Source organism: Syngnathus scovelli, chromosome 15 (genome assembly GCF_024217435.2).
Source record: "Syngnathus scovelli strain Florida chromosome 15, RoL_Ssco_1.2, whole genome shotgun sequence".
NCBI classification, from domain to species: domain Eukaryota; kingdom Metazoa; phylum Chordata; class Actinopteri; order Syngnathiformes; family Syngnathidae; genus Syngnathus; species Syngnathus scovelli.
Genome location: NC_090861.1, coordinates 5210329 through 5224162, shown reverse-complemented (window position 1 = coordinate 5224162; position 13834 = coordinate 5210329). Strand labels below are relative to the sequence as shown.

At 41.9% G+C, this 13834-nt stretch overlaps 2 protein-coding genes across 3 annotated transcripts; both read right to left on the bottom strand.

Moving 5' to 3' along the window:
• Positions 1 to 522: 522 nt before the first annotated feature.
• Positions 523 to 8478, bottom strand: ankfy1 (ankyrin repeat and FYVE domain containing 1). Its single transcript, XM_049741680.1, has 25 exons — positions 8380 to 8478; positions 6882 to 7089; positions 6693 to 6811; positions 6484 to 6619; positions 6081 to 6204; positions 5862 to 6011; positions 5594 to 5759; positions 5301 to 5505; positions 5151 to 5219; positions 4873 to 5075; positions 4712 to 4809; positions 4375 to 4576; positions 4192 to 4290; positions 3915 to 4068; positions 3588 to 3756; positions 3340 to 3458; positions 2887 to 3043; positions 2600 to 2800; positions 2349 to 2525; positions 2076 to 2223; positions 1714 to 1804; positions 1491 to 1615; positions 1257 to 1403; positions 1044 to 1134; positions 523 to 970 (listed from the first exon to the last, which is right to left on the bottom strand). The coding sequence occupies exons 1-25, from the start codon at positions 8387 to 8389 to the stop codon at positions 838 to 840; spliced, it is 3501 nt and encodes a 1166-aa protein (XP_049597637.1). The 5' UTR covers positions 8390 to 8478; the 3' UTR covers positions 523 to 837.
• A 319-nt stretch (positions 8479 to 8797) lies between these two features.
• Positions 8798 to 12804, bottom strand: ube2g1a (ubiquitin-conjugating enzyme E2G 1a (UBC7 homolog, yeast)). Of its 2 annotated transcripts, none has more exons than XM_049741684.2 (6): positions 12589 to 12804; positions 11427 to 11529; positions 11201 to 11298; positions 10943 to 11121; positions 10733 to 10856; positions 8798 to 10311 (listed from the first exon to the last, which is right to left on the bottom strand). In XM_049741684.2, exons 1-5 carry the CDS (start codon positions 12632 to 12634, stop codon positions 10770 to 10772), a joined length of 513 nt encoding a protein of 170 aa, XP_049597641.1. In that variant the 5' UTR covers positions 12635 to 12804; the 3' UTR covers positions 8798 to 10311; positions 10733 to 10769. The 2 variants fall into 2 exon arrangements, with proteins under 2 accessions (XP_049597641.1, XP_049597639.1); XM_049741682.2 differs by having other exon boundaries at positions 10737 to 10856; positions 12589 to 12803.
• Positions 12805 to 13834: the final 1030 nt, after the last annotated feature.

Sequence of the window (13834 nt, the reverse complement as noted above, 5' to 3'; positions counted from 1 at the left end):
GTTGAGACAACTCGACTTGAGGCATTATCGTAACTGACAAGGACCTCATGGCCAAGTCAAAACTGGAATGTACTCATGCTGACTGATTTAAAAAAAAAAAAAAGAGGACATGATTATGAAATGCTACAAATTATAGTACATGCACGCATATAGTTGCTCGTCAGTACTAATACATACTAAATATGTATCCATAATGGTTCACACCCTGCTAATCAATGTTTTCATATTGCTGGGCAGTTTTTTTTCACCACACGTGAAATTAAAATGTGCTTGTTTTTGCTTTAGGGTCTTACAAAATGTAATTGATTTAATCATTTATCCAGGAAATACAGTCTACAGTCACAAGAGTTCAATTGATAACAATCGTTTCTCATTTTGATGGTTCGAGTATATGAATCATGATGCATGAAACATTTGTCTCAGAGCAGGTAGCATAACCTGCAGATGATGAAATGACTTAACCACAGATAAACCATCTTTCCAACAGTGATTTTGAGATGTTTATCATTGAATTGCAATGACCAAGAGAAGCAACTATTTTATTGAAAAACAAGCTAACCATTGGAAACAACATAGAGCTTAAGAAGTTATCTCACTCAGTCCAGCAGTCCCTAAACTGCTTTCTAGTCATTTATATCTTTGATCGACAACAAAATGAAGAAACGTCTCAAATGCTTTTTCACAAGACTGGCATAATATAAAGACAACGGTCCAGAATTGTCCAATCTCTTGCTAGTTTGTCCTGCTCCTGCTGTCCCTTATGATGTGCCCAGTAACTAAGTCAGACCCCGACCCGATGAACATTATTAGTAGGTGGGGAATATCCGGGCTGCTGCATTATGACACTCCACCCAGAGTTAGTACATCGAAGCAGATGTCACACACCCTCACCGGCTTGTTCAAGTCAAACTTGATGATGGGGATCTCCTTGATAGAGCACTTGTGGCACAAGAGGCGCCCGCAATGACGGCTGCAGAGACAGGATTCATAATGAAGCACAACATGGACAGGGAAACATATTGCAGAAAGGTCAAAGTACTAACCAGTGATGTTTCCTTGTTGTGACTCCAAACTTGGCAACACACTCATAGCAGTTGGATCCATCACACCAAGGGGGCTCTTTGGACAGCATATCTACCAGGGGGAAAAAAAAAAATACAAAATTCTTTGAGGAAAATTAATTTGCTAATTTTAGCTAATACATTGATTGAATGGACCAGAAAGCACTGGACAAAAAAAAAAAAAAATCTGCTTACCAAGAAGGCGAAAAAGCAGCTGTTTTGTTGCTACTTGGTAGTTGAAAATGTTAATGCCCTGATTATTATTGATGCCCAGGCGAGCACCAGCCCTCACAATAGCACGACACAGGTTAGCATTCCCTTTCATGTAGGCCAGGAGCAAAACTGCAAATAAAAATGATATATCGGTGTCATTCAAAGTATGGAGTTGCTCTACAAATAACAAGAAAAAAAAAATGCATTTTCAAGTACCTGTGTTCCCTTCATTATCTGGTTTGTCCAAAGGGTATTCAGGCATACACTCCAGAAATAATTCAAAAATGGCAGCGGCGTTTTCTTTACCATAGTGGCCTAAAACGTGCATTGGTGACTGACCCCTGAATTATTTCAATAAGCCAATAAAACAATTAATTCAATGACCTGCAAAATCTTCGTCATTTAAAAAAAAAAAAATCCTCAAAAGGGGGAAATCTACCTGAGATTGAAGGCCTCAGCATCGACGTTGGACTCTGTGAGAAGGGATCTGATATTGTTAAGGCGGCCATGCATCACTGCCAGATGAAGAGCTGCGGATGCAACAGGAAAACTGTTTTTGTGAGCGAATTGCTGCAAAAATAATTACTCAGCAAAACTGCAGACACACGAAATTGCTAAGCTAGTTTTGTACACAGTGAAAATGAGATGACGTGATAGGTTGGTAAAAGCCCAATTTTATGTCAGCCAATCACAAGCTGCGGTATATATATATATATACCAATAGTATCAACCCATAACAAAATAAAACAGGAACAGATAATATCCATTAAATCTGAAGTGAGTTCCAGAAATGAAATTTACCGTTATTGCCATTCTCATCCTCGGCAGCAAAGTCAATGCCGTTTTCCAACAGCACGGAGCAAATGGTGGCCAAATCCTGTTGAGCGGCTAAATGCAGGGCAGTCTGCCGATGTTTGGTCAACTCATTTACTTGGGCCCCGGCAAGCAGCTGGTGAGTCACATAGGAAAGAAAAATGCTGCATTTAGAAATGTTCAGTCTAACAAAAATATTACGGGGCAATATGAATGAAAATAAAACAAAGGAAAAAAAAAAAAAAGGAACGTAGGTTATACCAAGTTTCGAACAATGATCTCAGATCCAGCTTGCACGGCCAAGTGAAGTGGGGTGAGCTTAGCGGCATCCTGAACCCTGGAGTTCACGTTAGCTTGGACACTTATGAGGAAAAGAACACTTTCGATATCGGAATTCTGCACAGCCACGTGGAGGAAATTACGCCCTTTATTATCAACCTGGAGAGATGCAAAAGGTTAGAAGTCACGAGAGACAAACGTTTGGGGTTTCTCCTGCTGTTCTCGTTCCTCACCTGTTCAGCGGCACCTGGCTCCCTTTTGAGGATGGCTTCTGCTGCTTTGTTGTTCTTGTGCGTCATGGCACAGGCAAATGGTGTCATTCCTTGCCGGTCGCGTATATTAAGACGGATATCCGGATGGGAAATCAGGAGTTGTATAATTACGCTGTGCTGGTTACTAATGGCAGCGTGGATAGGCGTTCTACCCTCTGCATCCTGGGAAAAAAAAAAAGTGAGAGAGCCAATATTGTGAATAAATATTAACAAGTAATCAAAGTTGCTGCAGCTGTGATGAGACTGACCTGCGTATTAACATTAGCTCCAAATTCTAGAAGGCACTGAACCACCTCCTCCAGTCCCCAACTGCTTGCTAGGTGGAGAGGCATTTGCCCATCTCTGGCTTCTTCTTCTCCTTCTCCATTTGGGCCTGGCCGCCTCGGGCTGTTCACGTCGCAACCACTACACAGACATAAGATACAATGAATCATGGGTAAGGGGGGTAAAAAAATTCAGAACTGCAAGGCAGACAACCCACCACTAGGGCAGTGTTGCCTGCTGTACAGTCTAATGAGATCCTACAGTAATGCATTGAGGTTTTTGCAAAAATGATAACAGACAGAATATGCATAACTCCCCCTGTGCCATAATTACATATCTTTGTAAAGACACATTTTTTTAATTTTGCTTGGGTATATTTGCTATTATATGGAAGCACTGCAGCCCAAGCACTGAATTAAAGTAATGTGGTTTCAGACCTTCGGATGAGAAAGCAAGCTGAGACCTCATTGTTCTCATCAACGGCTCGGTGCAAGAGGGTCTGTTGGCAGCCAGAGGGGCCTTTGCTCCAACATGTCGCATCGCAGCCATGACGAACCTTGGAGGAAGCAAAAAGGTGAATATTACAATGACAAACTTTTTCTCCTTGTAACCATTTGGAACCACAACACGTGTGGAATAACTTGGATGAAATGCATCTTTTTTTATTTTTTTTTAAATGTCTCACCAGCGTGGATGCAATATCCTCCATGCCATTCTCCAGAGCGAGCCATAAGGGAGGGTCCCCTTTGTCATTCACCACCGACATGTCAGCTCCTCTTGTGCATATAGCGTCGACCACCAGTGGCAACTGATTACTGATGGCCAACTGCAGTGCTGTTTGGCCTTCCTGGGTCCTAATAGCCACACAAAGAAAAAAAAAAAAACTTTAAACACCCTACTAAAACATTTAGCTGGCCACTAATCTTTGATAAACCGCGACGCGTCCGAAAGGAAAATGGAAAAAGTAGATGAAAGTCAAAGCGTCACAAACACTTGATGATGAAGTAGTTACCTAATATTGATGTCTGCCTGGTGCTCAAGAAGAAACAGGGCGCTCTTGCTGTCCTGTCTTTGGATGGCCATGTGAAGTAGGGTTTGTCCACTGGACATAGTGTCATTGATAGACGCTCCGGAGCCCAGAAGCTGAGCTGCGATGGTGTGCATACCTAACAGGGGCAGATTGACCAAATTAAAACATCACAAATTAAATGCAGTCCACAGTCAACATACGCATAAAAAAACAGGCCACTCGTAAAATGTTCAATTATAATATCGCTCTCATGATGTACCTGTCCAGAGGGCCAAGCCCAAAACAGTTTGGTCCATAGAGTCTTTGAGACTGAAGTCTGGAATGATCTGGAAATTATTGGAGGCATGAATTGCATTTGCTGCAACACAGACAAAGAAGGAAAAAAAACAATTAATCCACTCAAACATGTTCCTCTTGCATTTAACTGAGGAAAATTGCTGACCTTTTTGCTCGAGGATAACAGAGACCACATCTGGATGGTTATGAGCAATGGCCATATGAAGAGGGGTCTGTGCAGCCACACCAAGGGCGTCATCAGGCAGAGACTTGAGGGTCTGCAGGTTAGGGTTTGCACCCTGCTGGAGCAGCTCCCCCGTCAGGCTTGCAAGGCCAAAGCGGCAGGCTGTGTGAAGAGGGCTTTCCCCCTGAGAGGACATCAAATCCATTTTCAGCTTATGTTTGAAACTCAAGCCCCTGATTGTCAGTCGATTATTCGGCCAATGATATGATATATAAAAATATTTGTGATACTGCGATTCCACACAACATATCGTACGCACCCATTTGTTAATATGGTTGACTTTAGCCCCGTGAGTGGCTAAGAAAAGAGCAGCTGCCTCATTGGCCGCACAAGCTGCTCTCTGCATCAGGCAGTTTCCTGTAGAAGCAAAAATATGAAAAGCGAATGACAAGACAACGAAAGGAGAAAATCAATGCTCACCTGTTGATGTGTCGGGCGCATCGGGATTACTCCCTCTCTGGATTAACTGTGCTGCAAAGCTGTTCTCGTCAAATGAGGTGCCGTTCTCAACTGGCGCATCATCCTCAAATGGATTTACAGAGGTGTCAGCGGACACGGTGATATACTGCAAAGCCAACCACAAAGCCGTGCTGCCCTCGTGGTCTTTCAGTTCCAGGTCGAGCCTAAAGGGGGACAGTTTAATCATTGCAAGTCGAAATCAAGCCAAGCATTCAAGTTGGAAGTCGAGAGGAACTCACTGTTTGCATTGGAGCAGTTGGTTGAACACTGGCTCGTTCCCCGAAGACACAGCTTCATGCAAGGGAGTTCTAACAAAGCAACAAAAATCTCAGTCTTGTGCAATGATAGTTTGCCAAATTTCCTAAAAAAAAAAAAATAATGCGACCAACCTGCCCTTGCTGTTTTGCATGTTGGGATTGGCGCCGGCTTTGAGCAGAGCCTCCGCAATCTGCGCCATGCCACTCATCACTTCGGTCGAGTGTTTCTTGGGGCTAAAAGAACAGACGAGGTGAAGAGGCGTTTCCACCGCTCCAACAGTGGCGGCGTTGACCTGAGCGGAGTGACGGATTAGGAAGACGGAGGCGAATTCATCACCTGGAAGAAGAGTATGACAAGAAAATCTTACGCGGAGGTCATTTGGAACGCCGCAACTGTTAGAAAGACGCCGTAGTAAACTTCATACCTCTTTGGATGGCTTTATGTAGAAGACTCCATCCACTCTGATCCACCATATCCACATCAGCTTTGTTGTTAACTAAAGTGGTGGCGATACTTTCCAATTTTCGATGCAGTGCCAGGTCGAGAGCCAGATCGCCGTTGTTGTCCAGTTCATTCAGCTTCCCTGGCAACTAACAAGAAAAAATAAAAACCCCAATGAGAAATGTTTCGTTCAGCTCACAAAAGTCAAGAGTTATTAAAAGCTTAGCATGGATTAGAAGATGCCAACGGACCTGAGCATCCATCTCAATGAGATAGAGGAACACCACATCCTCTCGCTCAACTTTGATGGCTTTGTGGAGAGGATAGTCCGTTTTAGACTTGATCATCTTGTACAAAAGTTGAGCGCTCATGGTGCTGAAATCTTCTTTTCTGAGATCATCCTAGAAAAGAGGAATTAGAGACCACCGTACTGCTGAAACAAAATGACAGTTTTAAAATAAGGAACTCACCCAGTGACTAGCTATGATCTCTCCACAGTAGTTCATTAGAGTCGTGGCGTTTAGCTCCTCGGCCGTTTGGTAGAAGCGAATGCAGTTTCTGACGTTCACCGATGACATGACACCTTTTTCGCACCTGACCCACCCCATGCACAGGAAGCCAATGTAGCGTCAGGTGGCTATGTCACATATGCAAAGTGAAAGATCTAATGTGTGTACAAAGGCAGTAACGTGAACTAAATGAATGATGCAGTAGTCATAATTGCAAAAAAAAACATTCCATAAATACAAAACAATCAGAAGAAAAATGTGCAATAGCAATTAAGCTACTATTTTCACATTCTGCCCAAATTAGTTCGTTGCACTCTTCACAACGTTGTAAACCGAAGACCTGCTGCATTGGTGAAAGGCTGACCTTTCTCTGAGCATCTGAAGCTGAAAGCGGTTGGCCAACTTCATCAAGTCAATAAGAAACGCATCGTCTTCACTGAGCTCCAAGTCGTCCGTGTATGCCCAGCGCAACATTGCCGTAGCAACCTCGGCTTTGCAGTCTGCAAACATGTCATGAGTTGAGGGGACTGTCCACGGGCTTTATAACGGCAAAGCCATATCACAGTCACTTACCAGACAGGTCCAGTTCTGAGGTGGCAGCCATATTGGCGAGACTCCAAACATCACTGCGTGCAGCCAGCACAAACTTATGGGCACAGAGTTGACTCCCCGCGATTTTCACTCTCAAATCACTGCCGGTGCAAAAATAAAGAACAGAACCGTGAAATGAAAGTATTCTCTTCCGCAAATCAAGACGCCCACCTGTATTGTTCCTGCTGATACAGGTCCGACACAATGTCCAGAAGACGGCTAATAAAAGTGTCCGCAGATACTGGGCTGGTTGGGCCTTGGACCGACACCTGAGCAGCAAGGACGGCGCAGCGTCGCTCCGTGTCAGCCAGCTTCTGCTGCATCTTCACGTACTCCTGCCGCAGCAGGGCCAGATGCTTCTGCAGCTTGGCCACCTCCTCTGCGCGACGTTGTTGTCATGCAGACACAAACAAATATGCATGGCATTCATTTAATAGTTGCATGTCAATCCATTTGTTTTACATAAGCTGAAATTCTGATTGCGCAAGTGCACCTAATGTTACCAATTATTCAGAGAAAAGAAAAAAAAAAAGATGCCAGATGAATCAAAAGGCATGCATAAATGGTGCTTCCTTTAGGGATGACATTCTCTACAGCTCTTGATGTTGAAATTCTAAATCATGACTCAGCCAAGTCCACCAAGTTCCACTGGGGCCCATTTCCTTCCTTTAAAGCACTAAAGTATTTGTAAAGGGGATAAAAGTGCTGAGGAGGCTAGTTACTTTGTCCTGCCTTGTAAACTGTAAGTGGCAATGCTGCAAGTCATGTGACACAGTTTGAGCCCCGCACTGTGTTACACTGGAACCGCTTTTAGACTTTATTCTGCAAAACTGAGGGCTTCAATAAATGAGTTGTTTGCCAGCCGTGCATATGCATTCTTAAAACCATGTATAGTGATGACCACAAAAACAATGCAAGTCATTTTTTGTCAGACTAAAAGAGGAAAATGTGGGCTAAAGAATTTGTACTACAAAGAACTTCTCATGCAATCTGAACTAATTGAAGAAAAGACAAAAACATATGCAGTTAAGGCCCTTTTAGCAGGTAATGTTGACATGAGTGTTTGTACTCTGTATGTTGTTTGGTTGTTTTTAACAGCCTTTCTTTCTGTTGGCGGTCATGACATTTGTAAAGGCGGTGCCAATACTCATGGGGTGGAACTGACAGTAAGTACACAGAAGAATTTTGTGCCCTTATTTATTCAACAGGAACAGAACCGATGCCAACTAAATGCATTGTGCTTATAATATGCCATTATGCTCAATTTAGAAGCACGTGATCTTTATTTTCTAACAGCTACGATCGTTTATTGTAGATCATTTGATTGGAACTTTATCGTCACGAATGGTACATGAAAGTAAATGTTTTGCACAAGCACACGAGGCATCTGTTGCAGCACTATAGACGACTGTCAGTCTCAGCTAATTGAGGTAAATAGAAACGGAAACAATATCTGCTAGCAACATCAACGAGAGCTACTGATAAAAGCTTGCTGCTCACTTACAAGCCGAACAAGGCAAGAACAATGTCGTGTTGTTTTAAAAAGACATATACTTGGAAATGTACAATAAACGCGTACTCCGAACTTGGCAGGGTCAAATAACGCAACACGCCCACGTAAATAGAAGGGAGTGGACAGGGAAGACCACCAAAAAATTCAATCTCATACCTTCCGCCATGTTGCTCTGCGTTGGCTTCGTGACCGGGCGGCGTTCTCGCGATAAGACTAGCGCGGCCGAGAGGGGGCGGAAGTGTGGCGTTCAAGGCACGTCGGTGGGGGCGTCAATTATAGTGTTTTCGCGTGAACGCAACTAACCACTTGAACGTGGTGCAATATGTCAATTAAATGTAATTTTGTCTAACACTAAAGATAGTAAACAATAATACAACTGCTTTGTTCTTTGTAGAAGAAAATATTACTTTTCTTTGATTATTATTTTTTTTAAATACCTGCAGAGTAATTGTAATTGGAAAAGCAGGCAGGTGCATTTACATTTTCTTCCAGTAAATGGTTCAGCAAACCTTCTCAGGATTGATGTGCGTTTTATGCGAGGCCCAGTACACAAAATGATTTTAACACACGCAAATATCGGAAAAAACACAATATAATAGAAGAACTCCTTACAGATAACAGATTTCATAACATGAAAAATATACATCAGTATTTTTGTCTTTGTACATTAGCCAAAAACTGCAACCGTTCAGTGAACATAACGAGATGGTTGGATGTGATGATAGAACAGCACAATATGGGCACATATACTTTATGGACAAACATTCACAAACAAAATGCCAGAAATAAATTGGGTGGACAAAAAAAACCCAACTGAAAGATAAGCATGCATAGTAACAATTCCTACCATGGACAACATTGACAAAAAAAAAAAAAAATTAAGAACAGCTACTAAATCAGCAGATTTTTGGAGGACCTTCATTTGTATTGTGTGTGTATAAGAATACACGCCAGAGGAGATTTATTGCTACATTAAATTGGGAACAATACCATTATAGTATGTTACTATAACATTATAGGGTGAGAAGCTCGGTCATCCGGGAGAGACTCGGAGTAGAGTCGCTACTCCTCCACGTTGAGAGGAGCCAGATGAGGTGGCTCGAGCATCTTATCAGGATGCCTCCTGGACGCCTCCCTGGGGAGGTGTTCCGGGCATGTCCCACCGGTAGGAGTCCCCGGGGACGACCCAGGACGAGCTGGAGAGACTATGTCTCTCAGCTGGCCTGGGAACGCCTTGGGATCCCCCGGGATGAGCTGGATGAAGTGGCTGGGGAGAGGGAAGTCTGGGAGTCCCTCCTAAAGCTGTTGCCCCCGCGACCCGACCCCGGATAAGCGGAAGAAGATAGATGGATGGATGGACTATAGCATGATTACTACTTAAGCAATGCAGAATGACATGATCGAGCATTTGTATCTGGAGGCACTTTTGCAAAAAGACAAAAAAAAAAAAATTGCGCATGCACAAAACAAAGTCATGTTGATTCGTTTGTTGATAAAAGAATGGGATGATAAGAGTTAATAGCTAAATAAAATCCAAAATGACTATGGAAGAGATTTGAAGTTGGGTTATAAGAATCTACAACAAACATCAAATATGGCCCAATCTAGAAATGACCAAATTTGTCAGTCATAGCGTGCTTGACCCAATCAAGCTCTTCACAAAAACATTCCGATCCTCAATTTAAGACCTTCTGCTAAAGAATAAAAAAAACTGCACATGTTGGAGCGGGGGAAAAGGGAAGAAATAAATCAGAGCCAGCGCAATTAATTGAGACTAAGTGCATAACATAAGGAGAGGGATCTTATATATTATCTGGTTTAGTCTGTGCTATATACATGTCTTTACAATATCTTCCTGAAGCAGTTCATTGACTTGCAAAGTGTTGTTTTTTTTCTTCTGGGTTGTTTTTTATGTTCAGTTGGCACTTGCTTGGTGGTTGTCTGTCAGCCATGGTAGTCACTGTAATGTTCTATTGCAGCTTAGAGGAGCCAGTCATAGTCTTCCTGCCAAAATAAAAGGAGGACGAGCCTGGCAAAACGGTGGAAGAGTGCAGGAAAACAGTGCCATGTTGAGATTCAATTGGAGACCTGGTGGGGGGCACACAGAACAGAATTTTGCAAGATGAATCAGATGACCACTAGATGGCGACAAAGCGACACTGTTATTGATTTTGGCCTGAGAATAAAAACAGCCAATGCCAAATTCATGAAGGTGCATTCAATGGACAATTAGAATACATTGTAAAATTCCTCTGCATTTCTCCAAGGTGCCAAGTGAGGCTATGGGCAAGAAGCCTTCATAAATAACAATGGTTGGGGGGTTCACTGAAGAGGTTCCAAATTTCCTGCCGCAACATTACGACGACCGCTCAAGGCCAGATTGTTCTTCTTAGGTTTAGGGGCGGCGGTTACAACCAGATGTCGGTTGACTCAATGCAATGAAAATGTGAAGCAGTTCTCCAAAACAGCAGTAGAAGAAAAACTAATGTTCAGTTCAGTTTTAACATACTTGCCCTGAAAACATGAATTGCGATCCTTGCTGAATATCACTCAAACGCAGTCTCTTGGCTTTTCCGTACACAGCGTGCAACTTTTCTTTTGAAAGCTCCATGCCTGTCCTCCCGCCACTCTTTCTACGGAAGAAAAAAAAAGACATTATTTATTTTGAAGGCTGTTTTCCCCATTCATCATTCCTTATGTGTTTAATAAACAAACTTACTGCTGCATCTACGTTGGCCGGCGAGTCACCATTTGGGTCTGCCAACATGGAGATAACACTAATCATGATAGTTTCAACGGTATGAATGGGAAGCCAACGTTCTTCTGGTTTTTCATAGCCATACTTGTCCTCCCCGGGTTCGTGTAAAATAGAAATACATACATCTCCGTTCTTGTCAACTACAACAACAAAAAAATCAAACAATTTAATTTCAGGTATTTTAGTGAAAACATTGTGCATCTCCCTGGCTCTACCTACCATTAGGGTGCCAAATATCTGTGATAAATTTCATTTTAGGTGGCCTGAGAGGGTAGTCTTTGGGAAACGTCAGATGAGCTTTAAACACACCACCTTCACTGTGAACATTAAAAAAGGTCAAAGACAACAAATGTCAATACTACGATCACATTGAAATACATTCAAACCTGTTAGTGACAAGAGTTGGCAAGAATTCAAGACCGAATAATGGAAATGGAAAACTTACTAAAGCGTGTCTGGTGGCCCAATGATAAGAACTTCCCATCTGTACAGATCATTATCCTCAATCAAGCCGGCTGAGAATCCTTCTACTGGGTTTTTATTGAGCTCTGGGGAACAAAACAAATGGCAAGTTAAGGTCATACCATTCAAATTCAGCAAAACCACAATTATCTGGGGCCTATTAACTGTATTAAGCAGCAGTGTCATAATTACACAGCAACAATGGGTGTGCCTGGGAAAGCTACACAATGAATCAAAGTTTAGCAAAAGCATCAAGAAAATATCTGAGGACTTGTTATAAATGAGGCTATTAAAAAGATTATTCATTAGGGTGCGTTTAATCCGACACAAGTCACGTTCACTTATAGACTATGTCAGATGATACTTGGTATATTTTTTATGAGGTCCTAAATCTGTGATGGTAAAAATGCAGTGTCAAGTTTCTTCTTGGGGTAAAAGTGCTGGCGTGTCCATAAATCAATGCTCACCCAGCACCCGTCGCCAATTTTGTTTTGTATAACATACCTCCGGTTAAGTAAATAGTTATTTATTGAAGATAGCCCAATGTCACCAGTGAATTGTGGGCCATAACATAACAATAGTGGAAAAACAAAATCCTGGCACAAGTGTCGATGGTCTCAAGTGACACCATACATAAAGATGATTCTTCTTCTAACACCATAAATACTTGATGGCTACTTTTAAGGCTTCGTTGATGATGAGGGCGATCTGGAACGTAACCCCGTGGTAACCGGGGGGTTACTGTACCGAATGTTTCAGTAGTGAGTGGGAGCGTTACAGTAGCGTTTGTCAGTGTACTGTAACTACTATATGTAACTAGAAGCGTTTCACTGGTGTCAATAAGAGTCTTTTATATTTTATGTAAGGGGTAATCCTGAATTATGTTCCTGACGTCTGACAGCGAACGTACAACTTGTCTGTATGCACCATGAAAGCGTTGTCTTCTTCTCTACCTGCATGATCGTTCTGTCAGTCAACAATCGCCTTACCAATCTTCCCGCAGTTTATTCAATCCGTAATGGGCCATTCGCATTAATGTGGATCATTCGTGCAAACAGTTTTGCGCCCGTACCATCGGTTGAGTGCCAGCTAAAACGTTCATTAGCAAGACAGGCAGTAACAGCTAACGCCAAATGTTTCATTACCTGCGAGCTGTCTCCTGAGTAACAGCGCTGATTGAGGCTCTGTCATAGTTTGGCCAATGTGATGCAGCTATTGTGAACAGTAATATGGCGAAATAACAGCGTTATATTCTCGTTTACTGCACAGTCCAACGTCTCCTATTTTCCGTTTAGCATTCGCGACATCGCTTCTTCTTCGTCGCCTTTTGCTGCAGATCTGTCTCTGCTCTGGGGAGGACTGGTTCCGCTTCTTCTTCGTTGGTTTCCTGGCAGCTGATGTCATAAATACGTTGCTGCCCTCTGGTGGAAAAATACTTACATTACAAGTAGTGTACTAGATTTATTATGGGTACGCGCGTAAATCTAATTAGTTTGAAATTTTGCGATTTAATTGAATAGGTAACAATAAGACGTAGATCGCCTGTATTATTAAGGATGCAATGAAAAGAATATTTGGACAGTTTGTAATGTAATATTTACATAAACACCAGATGGCAGCAATTGACACGTTCCCCCTGAAATGTGGTTGATTTGCTCTGTTTATTTACCACTGTTATTTTTCTCTTAAAACACAAGAACAATCACAGAATTACGTTTATTTGATAATTACTGTACACTTAACATCAAATTATCCAATATACATCTTTTCTCAAACTTCTTTAGCTGTGATAATGAAGACAGTACAAAAAAAAACATGATGTATCCAAATATACTCTTTATGTCATACAGTCGTCATGAAATTTGTTTTGAAAAGCCACTGAACTAGTACTCATGTGACTTTAATGATTGCTCAGGGGGGTTTGGGTCAATGGTCACGTTGTCAAAATGAAGGCCGACGATAAAATCTTGTTTTATATTACAACATAGTTATTAATATGTCTCGGTGGTTTACTCCAGAGGTGGCAAAAGTACTCACAATTCTACACTTAGTAATGTAAAATAGTAATGTGCTCATTTTGTCAAAGTACAAGTCACAACACATTTATTTAGCCTTCATCACCTGACAGCCACATGTTATATGAGTTGTGTTTGCTTAAAGCTAGTAGCCATTATATATTGATTGTTAACACTGATCTCTAAGTTTTGAGCTGTAAAAAAAACAAACAAAAAAGTGGTGAATATGAAATGTTCTCGTCATCTTCTGTGAATGTGAAAAACTGAGAAACAGGTTTTGCAGATGAACAAACACACGGGGAAAAAAAAAGCAACATAAGGTAATAGTTAACCAGTTTAATTGTTTCTCAAGAAAGAAATGGGAGGAAATGAAAGC

What these genes read in the sequence shown, in the direction of transcription:
- ankfy1 (XM_049741680.1), bottom strand. An exon ending in ACATAAAGCCATCCAAAGAG is followed by an intron (nt 5,506 to 5,593) that starts GTATGAAGTTTA and finishes CTCTTCTTCCAG; the next exon opens with GTGATGAATTCGCCTCCGTC. An exon ending in GGGCTTGGCCCTCTGGACAG is followed by an intron (nt 4,069 to 4,191) that starts GTACATCATGAG and finishes TGCCCCTGTTAG; the next exon opens with GTATGCACACCATCGCAGCT.
- ube2g1a (XM_049741684.2), bottom strand. Translation starts at nt 12,634, where the DNA reads ATGACAGAGCCTCAATCAGCGCTGTTACTCAGGAGACAGCTCGCAG. An exon ending in ACTCAGGAGACAGCTCGCAG is followed by an intron (nt 11,530 to 12,588) that starts GTAATGAAACAT and finishes TTTGTTCCCCAG; the next exon opens with AGCTCAATAAAAACCCAGTA. An exon ending in GGGCCACCAGACACGCTTTA is followed by an intron (nt 11,299 to 11,426) that starts GTAAGTTTTCCA and finishes TAATGTTCACAG; the next exon opens with TGAAGGTGGTGTGTTTAAAG.